General features: G+C 39.8%; 1 protein-coding gene across 1 annotated transcript in view; it reads left to right on the forward strand.

Moving 5' to 3' along the window:
• Window positions 1-16,347, forward strand: part of LRBA (LPS responsive beige-like anchor protein) — a 352,375-nt gene that overhangs the window by 78,257 nt on the left and 257,771 nt on the right. The window contains exons 30-32 of the mRNA XM_054392204.1: window positions 5,219-5,356; window positions 14,930-15,004; window positions 15,230-15,363. Of these exons, the coding sequence (XP_054248179.1) occupies window positions 5,219-5,356; window positions 14,930-15,004; window positions 15,230-15,363 (347 nt within the window). The remainder of the gene's footprint in view (window positions 1-5,218; window positions 5,357-14,929; window positions 15,005-15,229; window positions 15,364-16,347) is intronic.

Consider the following 16,347-nt stretch of genomic DNA (forward strand, 5'->3'; position numbering starts at 1 on the left):
AGAATTCTGTAACAAAATTGATTGTTTTCTTTCCATCAGCTCTTCTCTCCTCCCCCATCCACCTGCCTCTGATCTCTGATGGTTTTGAGAGTCCCTTATTTTTCCTTTCCCTTTAGATATTTCAAGGGGGACATAAGAGAATGGGTATTATCCACAGACAGCAGAGCTCATGAAGTGACACTGACATGGCAGGCTGCTTTCCTGGCTCACAAGCAGGGATAAAGATAAGCCTCCCATCTTCTTTATTGGCCTTGCTCATTGCATAGGAGCCCTGCAGTGGGATGGCCCTGATAGCCTGGGACAAGACTTACTGGTTTTGAATTAAAACCCTTATTCCATAGGGAAACAGACAAACTGTCACTTGTGTTCCTGTTCAGTGCTAAAAAATGGAATGCTAATAGGTAAATTTATATAAATTCCTGTATGTCAAGAGGAATTAGAGCTCATGTAATTATTTTTAAATTATAGTGAGGTCATCAGTTTGGCCTGGCCCATATTATATTGGGAATATTTGACTTGCACCCAAGGACAATTTGTAACTTGGAATGACATTTAATGTTAATTCCAGATTTGCCAACTTAAAAAAAAAAAAAAAAAAGAAGGAAAAGCTACTCAATATTTAGAAGATATTTATAGATATTTTGTGTCTTTGTGTTGAAACAGAAGAATCAGTGATGGAAACCCAAGAAAGCTTTCAGTAAGTAAATCCTTATGGAATTTGGCAGAGTAGATCATTATGGTGGAAGACTTTGTGTGTGATGGAAGTGGGTGTTCAGCTCAGTGCCCTGTGTTGATTCAGCAGTGAATAATTGTAACACGAAGGCTTCTAACACTTCAGCATAATTGGGACTAATAACACACCAACCTTCTGGCTAAGATGTCTCACTAGGTCTGACCTATGTTTATCAGTCCACCTGCTGTAAATTTCTACTTTAAACCTTAGGTAGTCGGATTTTAAATTAAAAAAGGAAAAAAATTAATATGGTCATGGAAATGAGGCAACAAAGCAATCGTTTTACCGTAGTGCGTGAGGTCTGCTTCAAATACACCTGAAGAATATTTTTAATGCAGTTTTCCCTGTTTAGTCTCTACCTCCAGCATTTGAATGTGATGATAATGGATGTTGTAATATACAAATGGAGCCTAGAAGTATGGAGTTAATTGCAGTGGTGGGATAATGTGAATGTTAAGAGGGAATTGTATTGATGGCTCTCTTCCATGTGATGCACCTCTACCTGTGTGTGAGGCTGTTTAATGTACGTTCCTAAATATTCAGAGAAAATACCACACTGCCACACAAAGAAGGAAGAATGTTGGAATTTCAGAATGTAAATAATGAAGCATGACCAATGTTCATGTTTCAAGCAACTTAATATGCTTTCTTCTGTGTGGTAGAGATGACTCTGCCTGTGATTGAGCTGTACCATGAAGAAGATGAGGAAATGGAAGCTCCTCAAACAAATCCTTCATTGGTCAGTTGTAGCCTTGAAAGGGAAGATACAGCAACAATGCAGCAATGCTTAGCTAAAAAGAAGTCATATTAAAATTCTGCCAGGTTTTGTTTCATTGTTCTCAAACTATTTTTAAGGATTTTTTGGGTCAGAGGCAACTAACCTTAAGACAAAGTACATTGAGGCTTTGGAGCTTCTTTACGTCACACCATTGGGCAATATCCAGCACTTCTCATGACTTTGTACTTCGGCTTGACACAACTGTCAGGTGGAGGACCCATCTTTCTTCCCCAGAAATCCTTTTAATTTCATTTTGACTGGAAAAATTGGAGTAATTTCAGTTGACTATTCAAGTTCACTATCTAAAAATAATTCTCTTCAGCATTTGGGTTGGAACTAGATGATCTTTAAGGTCCTTTCCAAGCCAAACCATTCTGTGATTAGTCTGAGACTAGAAACCACCTTTATGGTGAGTTGGTCAAAGCTTCTGTTTTTTATCACAGCCTAGGGGGGAAAAAAAAACGGTCTTGATTCCTTTGCTTGAGTGTACCTCTGCTTGGGTAGCTGTAGACAGTCTGTCAACTTGCTGGAACTACTCCCTCAGTGCAGTTACACTTAAGCACACTGAAGGTCAGTAGAAGTTTACAGGAAGGAATGATAATATATAGTGTTCTGTCAGAAACAGCCCAGGGAATGGAAGCCTGTTGTAGCTGGGATTTCTTTTTGTCTCCACTATTGTCAGCTGCAGATCAGCAGTGGGAAGCTCCAACTGTGTGCAGGCTTCCTTGCTCCTATGCCGTTCCACAACTGTTTACTTGCACTGTGAGGAGCTTCTTGAAGTAGTGCTGAAAATTACTCCTGTTGTAAAATGCCTTCCTGATCCTTCCAGCCCCTTATTTTCTGAGTTTTCTTCTGAAAGGGGGCAGTTATAATATATAAAATGAGTCAATGTTCAGCTATTTATGAATTATTATTTTAAGGTGCAGGTCTGTTCCTTTACAACTTAAGATACCATCTTTGTCATGTTCTCAGTGCTCTTACTAACATCAGAGTAGGATCAGTAGATTTCAGAGGACACAGCCATTCAGATTTCATGTTCTGAGAGCATTTTTATTGACTTGTGGTTTGACTGGTGGAGTCACCATCCCTGGAGGTATTCAAGAAATGTGAGCACATGGCACTTTGGGACATGGTTTAATTGCCATGGTGGTCTTATATTGATGGTTAGACTCAATGACCTTAGAGGTTTTTTCCAACCAAAACAATTCTATGATTGACTTAAAGCCCTGGAAACAAAAAAAGCAAACAAAAAACAACTCTGTAGAAGATTTGATTTCACCCTCAAGTAATTTAATGCTTTTCAATTTAATAATGAATAATAATGAAGTTTCGAACAGACACTACCTATGGCAACTACTTATTTTACCTGATGGGACAGTTGCCATCTACGTGTGCATCAAAAATGGTCACTAAACATTCTTCTACATCCCTTTGTGTCCAGTATAATGTTGGATAATTAGTGGGCGTGCAAAGTATTTCCAGCTCATGCACTGAGATCTGGTAAAACCCGCAGCCACGTATTTATGGTATGTCCGCACGATTTGGGGTTGGTATTATTGATCACTGCTTCTTGAATTGGGTAGCTACGCAATAAAGGAATTTAATATCTTTGAAGTAACAGACCTGGGCTTCAGTGCTGAGTCATGAATATTGGAGAAATGTCCAGAAGTTGGCCATGTGTGGATGCATCTTGTACTCACTAAACTTGTATTAATTTCCCAGCCCCTTCCCTATTTTAAGTCTGTTATGGAATAGTAGTAACATCTTCCAGACAGCGAGTGTCACAGATTCTTGAGCAAGAGATCTCCTTTTTAGACCTGGCTGATGCAAAATTAATTGATAATGTGGTTATAATTTAGAAGATAGTCTAACTATACAAACTGGTTTTAGTGCATTGCTCATGTTTCAGGGTAACTGACAAGAACATATCATCAAAATTCATGGGTTAGGTGCAAATATCTCAACCTGGGGCTCAGATGTTGTTGCTTCTCTTTTTTTAGTGTATAGGTAACATTAGCAGTCACCCCTATAATGATATGACACATACTGCCTCCAAGTATGGTGCCAGCCTACTCCTGCCATTAAGGAGGGTTGATTTAATCAGTAAGGTAGTCTAGATGCTCTGACATCCTTTGGGATGATGGGGAGACTCAACCACAGTTGTTTTTCCTCCATTCTAGAAAGAACTATTTCAGAAATACTTGACAGAATTTTGTTGGTTATTATCACACTTGAATTTGGGTCAAGTTTTTAAGTTCCTTTATTTAGCAAATGAATATTTTAAAGCTGTTAAGGGAATACTTCCTGTGTGTAGTTATAGTACTGTCAACAAAAGATATGATTAAATAAATGGAATGCTGAAGACTTTCAGCTTACGGTTAACACCAGGTAATTAAAAGTAAGCACTGCTGTGGGAGTGCATTATATATCAGCTGTACTCTTTACCTCATTAGCTAGGGTTTTGCATGTTTATGGAGCTAACTTGCAATTAGAAATGCCTTTAATGTATGCTTAACAAGGCCTTTTAGGTGTTTGGAATAAAGCACTGCAGTTTAATTGAATTGGCATAGCATAAAGAGATGTCTTAGGAACATGCCAGATAAATCTCCATGCCTAACTTGTCACTTTGCATCTTCTCCTCCTGTGTAAGCTTTAACAATGACTGTGAGGCCTGACATTTAACTTGTCTGAGAGAGGAAGATTCTCTCCCCAGCTCCAAAGGACGTTCTGTTTTGTTAGATGAGTAAAACTCTCTGAAAGGAGGTTGGAGTGAGATGGGGGTTGGTCTCTTCTCCCTTGTATCCTGGGATAGAACGAGAGGAAATGCCCTCAGATAATGCCAGGGGAGGTTTAGGTTGGAGATCAGGACAAATTTCTTAGCTGCAAGAGTGGTCAGGGATTGGAACAGGCTGCCCAGGGAGGTGGTGGAATCGCCATCCCTGGAAGTGTTCAAGAAATGTGTGGACGTGGCACTTGGGAACATGGTTTAATGGCCATTGTGGTGTTGGGTTGATGGTTGGACAGGATGCTCTATGATTCTACTCAAAGTCACACCATAGCCATATTTTTAAGGTGTGAATGTTTGTATGTGCATGTAAATATATGAGGTAGAATGTTTTTAGCTATAGTGTATCCATCTGCAATTAGTCTTCTGCTCTGGAATACCAAAAGTAGTACCGACATGATAACCTTCAGTGGTGATAACATAATGTTTTAGTTTTCAATGCCATGGTATCTTGTGTAAATAGTTGCCTGAAGTGTAACCCCAAATCGTAGTGAAACTACACTGAAGAGGAAAATCTAGCTGCAGGTCCTTTTTCCTGCTGATCTTCTAACTGTGTACTTGTTTGTCAGGGATTTTGTAGGAGTGGATGAGATGTTAACTTTTGCAGGACATAGAATCATAGAATGGCTTGGGTTGGAAGGGCCCTTAACAATCACTAAGTTCCAACTCCCCTGCCATGGGCAGGAACACCTGCTGCTAGACCAGTTTGCTCAAGGATCCATCCAACCTGGTCTTGAACACTTCCAGGTTTGGAGCCTCCACTGCTTCTCTGGGCAACTTGTTCTGGTGCCTCACCACCCTTGTGGGGGTGAATTTCCTCCTAATGCCTAATCTGACATAGAAATGAATATGCTAGACCTGTAGACAAAGATCATGATGTACGAAGCTTCATATAGTTGTTTTACTTTTTGTCTTCACTTAGGAGTGTTGTTGTACCGCCAAAGAAATCAACCATCCCCTCTTCTGCAGCTGCTATGAGTATTCCTGCAAATGCTGTCAGTGTGGTTTCCTCTGTAGATTCAACCCAAGCCCTGGATTTGTCAGGAGTGTCTCCTGGTGAGTAAGGGTAAATTAAGTAACTTACATCCCAACCCTTCCTCTCTTGCTTCTCCATCCTCCCCAATTCACTGTGAATACAAATGAACAAGCTTTTGTTACATGGTTTTCGTTATGCCTTTCTTTGTGTGTTATTTGAAGGTGAGATGTTTATCAATAGTTATCTGTATCTCAAAACACTGTAGATGAGACTTGGTTTTCAGACACTACATCATTAGTCACTTTCTGTTGTGATACTGATTAGTGTATGGCATATATAGTATATAAATATATGTGTGTGTGTATATTTATATATATATAAATCTATGTGTATATAATATGTTCTGGGAAGATGGTGTTTTACGCTTTATTTTTAACTAGGGAGTGTATGTGGAATAACATGTCCTAAATGAACAAGGCAGATAAAAAGATCTTTGAGTCTGTCTTCATTCTCACCTACCAGCTTGCAGTCCTGCATGTGGCATCCATGTCTCTGAACAAAGACCACTGTCAGATACTGTACAGAAAAATAAATGTGACTCTAGGCTAAACTGGACCAGTTGTTGGAGGTACTATGTGGGTTCATGAATATAAGAACTCATCCTATTTGGTATTTTCTGAGAGTTTATCCCTTAGATCATTTTAGTATTTCTGGTTTGGCTGCTGTAGCTACCCAAATGTAAAAAAAAAAAAATCAACCTGTTTATAAATAAGAAGTACAAAAGTAGTGGCATATTTAAAACAAAAAAAGCTATGCTGTATTTTGGGGGTTCTCCTTCTGCCCTCATCTAGCAGCACAGATGTGAGTGTCTGAGCAACATTTGCCATTTCAAGATTTCTCACAGTTTTTGGGAAGCAGACACATTTATTTAGTATGTCTAGGGCATATTCTAAAGACTAGTTTTTGCACAGGGCTTTTATTATGTAAAGTTTAAGCTTATTTGTAAATTGCAGGGTGTTTGTTCAAGGACTATATATGTTAGTGCTAAGTAGGACTGGAAATTATATACAAGTGTTTCCAATAACTGTAGCCTGAGGTCAGATCCAGTGCTGATGCTTATCTAATTGCTTTGGACAGTTGTGGTTTTTTTGTTGTTTTTTTTTTTTTTTTGGTAGGGACAGAATTGAGTAGGTTGTTTATAAGCAAGTGGTCCTTTGAACCCTCAACCCTCAGTCTTTCTGGCTGTTCCTATGAGATAAATGATGTTTAACCTTCTTTGCTGTGTCAAAGGCTTGCTTTTCTACTTAGCCGTGCTGAAACCACAGGGCTCCATGGGCTCTCCTAACTGTTTGTGCCCAGGAAGTTTACATCAAGACTGAAAACTGATTTGCATCTTAATCAAGGAAGTCTCAGTCTGGGCCTCATTACTTATGTTTCTCTTCTGTGTTAGAATTTCTTGTTTCCTTCTTCCAGTATATGAAGGGGGCCTACAAGAAAGCTGGGAAGGGACTTTTTACAAGGGCTTGTAGTGATGGGTAAGGGGCAATGGCTTTGAGCTGGAAGAAGGGAGATTTAGACTGGAGATTGGGAAGAAATTCTTTACAGTGAGGGTGGTGAGACACTGGAACAGGTTGCCCTGGAGGTGTTCAAGGCCAGGTTGGATGGGGCCCCGAGCAACCTGGTCTAGTAGGTGTCTCTGCCCATGGCAGGGGGGTTGGAACTAGATGGTCTTCAAGATCCCTTCCAACCCAAGCAATTCTATGATTCTTTTATGAACTGACATCCCAGTTGTAAAAACTGAGGAAAAAAATGTACACTGTTATCATGTCCTCTAGTACTTGTGTGTCTGAAAGGCATTTGTTGCCATCTTCAACTTCCCATTGCATTTCTTGGGAAAATCAAAGAAGACTTTGTTCCATCCATGATAAAGAAAAAGAAAAGCTATTGAAATCTAGTATGTTCTTGTTCTTTGGAAAGGAGAGAATCCATTTTGTGACTGAAATGGCAGGAGGTAGCACTGCACTAGTCTAGGAGTAGTGTTTGGACTAGGAGTATTAACTGTCTTTTAAAACGTCACAGGAAAGATTGACTCTGAGCAGCTAATCTCCTCTGGAAGTAATCTGCTTTAGAAATAGTAAAACCTTATCTGCAGCGTAATTGTTAAGAATTCAATTATTAAAAATAATTGTTGATTTGTTAGCAATTACCAAGTCACCCAGGTTAGATGTAGGCTTAATTATTACAATTTCTGAATACTGATTTCCTTGCTTTTAATAGAAACAAAACAGATGAACACTGATTTTTCAGGTTGAGTCAATCTTGTAAGAACCTATAGAAGCAAAAATAAGTCCCACTGTGTCTGTAGAATGTATAAGAAATCCAGACAATAAACAATACTGACGGAGTTTGTAGCTGTGTGACTTCCAGCATGTCTCGCAGTTTTGGCATAAATTGGATGTGTAATCTGTATTGATATGAATAAAAAGAAACCAATCAGGATTAAAAATAGTAGACATGTTTAGACTGGCAATCTATTAATTAAAAGAAAAATTGAAGGAATAAATGAAATCATGCCTTAAAGAGATTAAAATGGGGGACTGCTGCTTTTTTTCCCCCCCAGTAAAATAATGGCACAGGAACAAAAATATTGCAGACTTAGAGTTATGTTGCTCATGTAAATTGCACACAGTGGTGTTTGAAGAAAAGTTCTGTCTAAGTCCTTTAGCTTCTTTATTTAAGGATGGAAGTAGCAATAAGCAAGCTTCCTATGAACCCAAAATCTAATATATATCATTTCCCCTGAGTTCATTCACTGATTATTTTCCTGCAGAAGAGAGTAAATACATTGGTCTCTTGGTTTTTTTTAGCTAACATTCATTGTAGCTCTGTCTACTTTTGTAATTAAGAATGAATTCAGTCTTTTTTTAAGAAAATGCAGAGGCCAGAGGTTTGTGCAGTGAATATAAATTTGGAGCTTTTCTACATTTTATGAGGGCTGTTTATTAAATATTATTAGTAGATTTAAAAATACGTTTCAGCTGTTTTTTTTCTAAAGTCAAATAATTTGCAAGTAAGTTTTTTGCCTTTGATGTTTTAAAAATTTATTAAGCAAACATAACCTGAATATAGTACCACATAATACCTTACTGTGGAGACTTAAGTCAATTTATTCCAAAACAGAGATGAAAAGGAGACACAGACTTAGAAATGGGATAAACAGCAACTGATACCTTATAGTTGTAATGTGGACATAAGCATAATTTGGGAGTAAGTTGGGTTTTTTTTACAGTGTGTGAATATCTTCCATCTGTAGATGTTGTATCAAAATTGTTTGGTCAAGAGAGCATCTGTGTTAAAATGTCAGCCAAGTTGTGTAGTTCCAGATGCCTCCATTCCATTTGTGTGTGCTCAGAAGTCAAGAGTCTCCTTCTCAGTATTTTTACCTGAAGTTTGCATCTTGTTTTTAGCTCAAGGTCTGTGACTATCACAGATATTTGACCCTTAAGATTGTACTAAGCTTATATCAAGTGGATGTGACATGTCCTGGCCTACCAAATAGAAAGTGTTGACAAGCTGGAAAGATAACCATCTCAGCTCACTCTGTTCCCTGGATACTTTGAAAGTGGGTGAAAACATGTTTTGACCTCGACAGCCTGGCCTATTTATAGGAGACGTTTCTTCACCTTTACCCATTCAAGCCACAGAGTATTTCACAGCACAAAAAAAGCCTTTCCTGTGTACAAATGTGCCTCTTGTGTGTTGCTGATATTTGGGTTGTTGATCTGCTGTAATTGTTATTCCATTTCTTTGAGAGATCTTGGAAATGAATGGAGAGAATGAAGTCCCTTCCTGGCCCATGTTGAGCCAACCATTACTCTTGTGGAGGTGGTTTTGAGCAAAAGAGCACATTTACTAGTAACAACCTAAGGATGAGAAGTTTGCTTGAGTTGCCTCTTCCCTGGGTTGGCTCATGGACTGAATGTGCCATTTGATGTCCAGATTTTACACATGTGGTGTCTAGGAAGGGCTATTGGAAAGGCAGGATAGACAGGAGTGGGCATGGTTGCCTGAGCTATTGTGAATATGCTAGTGGGATGCTCCTGCCTTCGCTTGTCACTTAGTTTTGCTCTGAAATGTTCCAGTGATGGTTGTTGTGTTCCAATGTGGTGTCAAGTTTTTTGATGTTTTTCAATTTTTGTTCCCGCTGTTTGCTCTGAATTTCTCTGTGTACTTGAAGGATTTCACACGCATTTTATTAGTGCCTCACTCCGAAGAATGCAGTTCGGAGACTTCCACTTTGCTAATGGTTGTTCAAATATATTTTTTTTTTCTTTTAAAGAGGCAGTATGAAAAGTCTTTACGAAGCAAGGAGTGAACTGCATCTGGTCCTTACTGACTGTAGAAAACACTGAGAAGTTCCAGCCAGTTTCTGTTGCCCACCTCCTTCCCCTCCTACTTGAAGTTCTTTGAGTTTCACTTGTTTTGCCTCTCATCCATACAATTGCCAGCAGGATTCCTGCCTCTCCTGAGCAGACATGGACTATTCCCCAAAGCGTGAGGTCATAAACAAGGCTGTGACAAACGCCAAGGTGAAAGAGGAGGTAGATGCTTGGAAGAAACCTGGGAATAAACAGTAACAGGAGATAGAAAAGGAGTTGTGATGCCTGAATTCTTATCCTGCATATAGAAGAATGTAAATTTTGCCCTTCAGCTGGCATGTTTTCAAAGAAAAATGGTATTCCTTAATTTTTATATGAGGTGAAACTAATCTTGAAGTCTCACAATAAAATAAGTTGGCAGAAGACAAGCTAAAGTGGGAAAAAAAAAAAAGTCAAGTGTTACCTGAGCGGAGTTGGTTGAAGAAATTCATAGAATCATAGAATGGGTTAGGCTGGAAGGGACCTCCAAAGGTCAAATTCTCTGGATTGTACTAACTGCTTTCCAGAAAAGTCCAACATTACAGTGCCAGCAGCTGAAGGCTGGTTACCAAACCAAAATGACATAGATCTAAAATCCAGGGGAAATGCTGTTACATAAAATACTGTTTGAAAGCAGCTTCTCTTCAGAGAGTGCCCCGTTGCTTTGTGCAAAGTGTTTTGACTTAACCTGCAGATATGTTTATGTAGCAGATCCCTTCTTTTCTTTGTAAAACCTTTCATTGTAGTCCTGAATTTGTGCACTTGCAGCCCAGGCAGTTTCTGAAGAGGCTCATTATATTACTGGATGCTCCTCTCCCAAATGGCATTGGTGTATTTAGGTCTGTTGTACAAAATTAAGAGGTATGGTTGTTTAATTCAGCACTCTGTTGGGGTGTTTTTAACCTCCTCTCCTTCCCCTCAGAGTAAAGCCTATCACACACTTACGTGCTTTGTGTGTGTGTAAGAATAAGGATCTTGCACACAGAGTTCCGCTAACAGTATTTTATTGCTAGAGACATTATTTGTTTAGACCCTTGGGGACCTTGGATAAACAATAATGTTTCACTGTAAGGGTGCTAGACAGATGATCTATTTGCATTTGCTTTTATGTCATTGCAAATGTCTGTAAAGCTGTCAGTTTGAAGGAGCCAGTTTATCAGTGAAAGGATAAGGAAGAGATAAGTCAGTTTAGTTCCACATGTTTGAAGTAGCTACTGCACTTACCCACATGTGTGTTGGGGATGAAGATATGCTACTGAAGTATTTTATCTTTTTTTTTTTTTTCTTTTTACTAAAGGAAGAAAAAAGTAGAATAAACCCCCATATCTGAGTTAAATAAAATAAAAAAAGATAAAATACTTGCACACAGCAAAATTGAACTGGAGAAAAAAAACCACTGTGCCTGATCCTATCTAAAACAAGCCTGAAATGCTCAGCTGTGATAAATGTGAGATTCACCCCTTTTAGTGAAATATATCTGAGTTTGGAATGTGGATTTAGGTGATGATAAGCATGAAGAAATTCAGGCCGTAAATATCCTTACATAATCTTCAAAAAGACCATCAGTTTATATAGGTTCTTGCCTTAGGCTGTTGTCAAATTCAAATTATCAGTGCCTTTCTTTTATGTCTACATTTAAAAGTTGATTTTAACTTGAAACTTCAGACTTTTACATTTGATCAGTTCTGCATGATTTTTTTTGATTTCTGTAAGGACAAAAAAGCGTTCTGTCTGTGTTGCTAGTGACTTCCTTTGCCTCCCATTCTGGCCGTTCTGTGTATGAAGAGAAAACCAGACAACAAACCAACCCATCCCAAAAAATCAGCAAAACCCCAAGTTACCTCCAACTGAATGCACATCTCTTTGTTAGCCTCCTGATGCCTGTTGTGTCCTTTCATTATTCCTGCAGATGTTTCCTTTGATTTTTTTTTTTTGTCTTTTTTTCATTCAGTTATTTTGCTTGGGGTCTTGCTGCCCTGGTAAAGTCGTCTTTTTAACTGGTCGGTGATTCCTGGGTTTGCTGTGCAGTTTGTATGGTGGGATTTTAGTTTGGTGTACTTTTGACTTCCTACTGTGTTCAGCGATAGTGGATTACTGCTCACAGGTTATAAATGCAGCACAAAGCATGTGAGCATTTAGAGAACAAGATGTTCTGCAAGTGCCATCTGCATGTGAGAGGACTTTGTTACTTGGAAGGCTTTGGGTTCCATTGTAGTTTTGTATTCTGTTGAACTACCCAGATCAGTGAGCTGATCTCTTATGGACAGTCTGTGGACTTAAATCCACTACTGGGCATGTGGACTTTGAAATATTACCATGTCAGAGGGACTTGTTTAATGAGAATATGGATGTTCGGCTTCAAGGGTGAAGCTGGAAATTCTAGCAAAATTGTTTTAATATAAAGGTTATTATGGAAATGAAAGAATTGAAAGGCTCAGTCCAGCACACAGTGTGTTGCATGAATGAATGTGTGTAAAAATAAACAAAAAGAGGAAAAGCTGTAGCTATTCAAGTGTCCCAAACTGGAGTCTTTGGAACTGTTGAGTCAGGTGGCTTGTTGCCTTCTGTGGCTTAATTTTTCTCTACAGGAGGCTCTGTTCTCATGTTTGGCACATTATGTGTCTGTTTTCTCTTTGGGAAAGCCCCCACTTTTTTTTTTTTTTTTTTTTTTTTGTTAGTTGGGCCTATGTAAAACTCGATCATAGAGAAATGTAATTCTATCCATGAAAATACTGAAAATATTTACAGAATCTGGCCATCACCTTTGAAATTTTCAGGAATCTCCCCTTGATTTGCTGTTAGTATATAAGTTATTCAGGAAACAATGCACAGATGACTGCATTCAGCTCATGCTTTGCTTTCTTGCCCTTCATTTTGCGTGGCCCATTCAAAATGTCTTTCTGACCCTACCTTCCCATGCAGAAGTCAAAATATGAGCTTCATGTTGCATTTGTGAAAAGATAAGCAAACCACATTCACAAAGACATCTCCTACCTGTGAAGAAAGAAAAAGAAGAGCAGAACTTTTCATGATTTTGATGCATTAGTTTGTTACTTTCTGTGCTGCCTTTGAAGTAAGATTAGAGTACAAAATCTTCCTCAGATAGGAAAGTGGAAGAAGATTTCCCCAAACATTTCTGGGGGGTGTGTGGTGAACTGCTGTGTGCTGGTGTTTGGGAGCAGACGTTTGAAATGGGACAGGAGAAATAAACTGAATCTTTCAGGGATTGGTCTTTGCCATCTTTATACAATTCTGTGGCACTTCAGTCAAGTAGAAACAGTTTGAAAAGTTGTTGACACATTTTGATAGACACTTTCAAGAACTTAGCAGCTAATTTCCAGACAGGTTGTGTTTAACTGAGCTCACTCCGGTGTAGGTGGGACAATCAGGAATGGTTCTATAGTTATAATTCTGAGAAGGGTCATGGCTTTGCTAAGGTAGGTGTGAGAACTGAAATGACTAAGCCCTTTCCATTCATGCTTTTTTTTTTTTTTTGTGGGTGGGTTTTTTGTGGTTTTTTGTTTGGTTGGTTTTTTGCTATGTCAGTTTTTGTTTTCTTCTCCCCTTACAGTAGCACAAAAATCTGAAGTTGGTGAGGTGAGAGGAAAGAGAGTAGGACAGGGTCTAAGGCTGAGAAGAGATAGGATTGCAGATGGACTGGAAGCAGTCATGCTCCTGGGAAACGCACAGAAATCTGTTTGCTAAGATTCATTCGTGTCTAAGGTTTGGAATCCATTGAAAGATTTGTGAGTCACCATTCCTATTCTGGCAGCAAATGTCTGTGAAATCTCTGCCTGTCTTGCTTCACCCCTTCATCATTGCTAATACCAATCCATACTGCAGTATGGAGGCTGCATTTCTCTTTATGGGCTTGAGCAGAATTTAGTATTTACAGATTCCTACTCAGCTGAAGAGAGTCATGAAGTGTCAATTCGACCTAACACAATTGCTTTTTTTCCTGTTTTTAGGTAAGCATGGAATACATAAATGATCTAGTCTTCCCTATCAATCTTTGAATAATTGCTTTGGCAAAGTTAACTCATAAATGAGGTTATATGGTGCTGGCAGTGCAGTGGAGAACCCTATCAGAGCTGTTTTTGTCAGAGTCTGTGATGCAAAAATTTAAGACATGCTGAAAATAGCAGCTTATTTTGTATCTGCTTCATTTTGATGCAAATAGGTTTTAATTTTTAGGCAAAAAGCTATAAGGTTGCTGTGCAAGTTACTTGAAATTGGACAAGCACTTCCAGTAACCAAAAGAGATGCTTACCATTTGGTTTTCTGTTACTACACTACAGGAGTATCAAGGGTGTAAGACATTAGTTGTATTGATTGCTTGAGGTTGTAACTGTTCTTAAAATTGTTCTGGGGAAAAGGACCTGCGAGTTCTGGTGGACAACAGGATGCCCATGAGCCAAAATGTGTCCTTGTGGCCGATGGAATCTTGGGGTGCATCAAGAAGAGTGTGGCCAGCAGGTCAAAGGGGTCCCTCCTTCCCCCCTACTCTGCCCTGGTGAGGCCACATCTGGAATGCTGTGTCCAGTTCTGGGCTCCCAAGTTCGAGAAGGGCAGGGACTTGCTGGAGAGAGTACAGCAAAAGACTACAAAGATGCTAAGGAGACTGGAACATCTCTCTTGTGAGGAAAGGCTGAGAGAATTGGGGCTTTTTAGTCTGGAAAAAAAGTAGACTGAGGGGAGAATCTCATCGATGATGATCAATACTTAAAAGGTGGGCATCAGAAGGATGGGGCCAGTCTTTTGTCAGTGGTGCCCAGTGACAGGACAAGGGGTAATGGGCACATCCTTGAAGATATTTAAGGTCAGGCTCCAAAAGGCTCTGTGCAACCTGTTGTAGTGGAGGATGCCCCTGCTCACTGCAGGGGGGGGGTTGGACTAGATGACCTGAGGTTCCTTCCAACCCAAACCATTCTAAGACTCTATGAGGAGAAACATCTTTAATTGTAGGGGTGCTGGAGCACAGGAGCAGGCTGTCCAAAGAGGTGGTGGAGCGTCCATCTCTGGAGACATTGAAGACCTGCCCGGTCTTATGTGACCTTCTCTAGGTGAACCTGCCTTGGCAGGGGCCTTGGGAACTCAGTGATCTCCAGAGTTCCTTTCAGCTCCTACTGTTCTGTGATGTAGAAGGAGGTTGAGCTTGAGACTTTTGTTTCTGGTTCAACTGTCTAACCCCTGGCATTGTTCTCTATGTAATTCCTTTATTGCTGTCTTTTGTAGGAAGGGGATCATCTCATTCAAAATTGCCATCTGTCCCTACAGTTTCTTCAGTGCCTGAGGATTCAGCTTCAAATATGAGGTAACTTCTTCAGCTGGACAGCTGTGCTGTGGCTGACGTTTGTGATGTTACAGTTGCACTCTGATTCCATGACCCTCTAGGAGTGTTCAATCCACAGCCAAGGTTGGGCAAAAGGAGTGCCAGAATATTAAACATTGCTCCAAACCTTGTGCTCCTTTCTACAAAATTTCAGCAACTTCCTTCCTTTTTTTTTGTCATTATTAATCTCATGTCTCTCTCTGTTAGCATCACAGACAGGCTTGAACATGCTTTGGAAAAAGCTGCCCCGCTTCTGAGAGAGATTTTTGTGGATTTTGCTCCCTTTCTTTCTCGGACTCTTTTGGGCAGCCATGGGCAGGAATTGCTGATAGAAGGTACAAGTAAGTTTCCAATTTAAAAGTGCTTTGGTTTTTGTTTGGTTGGTTTGTGGTTGTTGTATGGTATTTTGTTTGTTATTATGAATACCTTGGAGACTCAACATTTATGTATTGTTTTATCTGCTGGCACTGTAGAAGCTTTCTGCTTGTATTCTCACACAGCACTGTTCATTGACTTTCCTGTACCATCTGTCTTTAATCCTCTGAGGTCATTGTCATTGGATCCTCAGCTTTGCCATCTCTGCTCCCTCTTTGTCTTCATCTGTTTTGATCTCATCTCATGGTTTCTTGTATCTCATTTTGTGGGACTGACTGCTGTTATCTCTTCCTTAGTTTTCTCTTCCAGAGAATCATCCTATCAAAGTTGGTGGATGAGATGTGTTTTGTGAACCTTAAAAAGTAAACTTACTGCCAGAGTCAACATTTAGGGATACGAAAGTAAAACAGCATGCAAAGTGTAGTGTACAGTGCAGAAACTGAAGTGCAAAGATCTTGCATTTTTACTGTGATACTGTAGCAGAAGGCTTCTTGGGACCTATTTCAGCAGAGCATGTTATAGTGTATCTCTTGCATGGCAATCTGCTTCTGCCTTTTTGCTTTCTAATTGGAAGGCAGCCATACAGGGAAGGAGAAGATATTGTCAGTACTGGGAAGAATTCTTTGGTACTTTTGAGAAATACTGGGTAGCTGAGGGAGCTGGGGCTGTTTAGTCTGGAGAAGAGGAGGCAAAGGGAGACCTCATTGCTCTCTACAGCACCCTGAAAGGAAGTTGGAGCCAGGTGGGGCATGGGCTCTTCTCCCCAGAAACAAGTGATAGGATGAGAGGAAATGGCCTCAAGCTGCACCAGGGGAGGTTTAGATTGGCTATTAGAAGAAACTTCTATCCTGAAAAGGTTCCCAAAGCCTGGCACAAGCTGACTAGGGAGGTGGGTGAATCTGCATCCCTGGAGGTGTTTCAAAGAGGCAGGGATGTGGTGCTGTGGGACA

The sequence above is a fragment of the Indicator indicator genome, chromosome 25 (genome assembly GCF_027791375.1).
Source record: "Indicator indicator isolate 239-I01 chromosome 25, UM_Iind_1.1, whole genome shotgun sequence".
NCBI lineage: Eukaryota > Metazoa > Chordata > Aves > Piciformes > Indicatoridae > Indicator > Indicator indicator.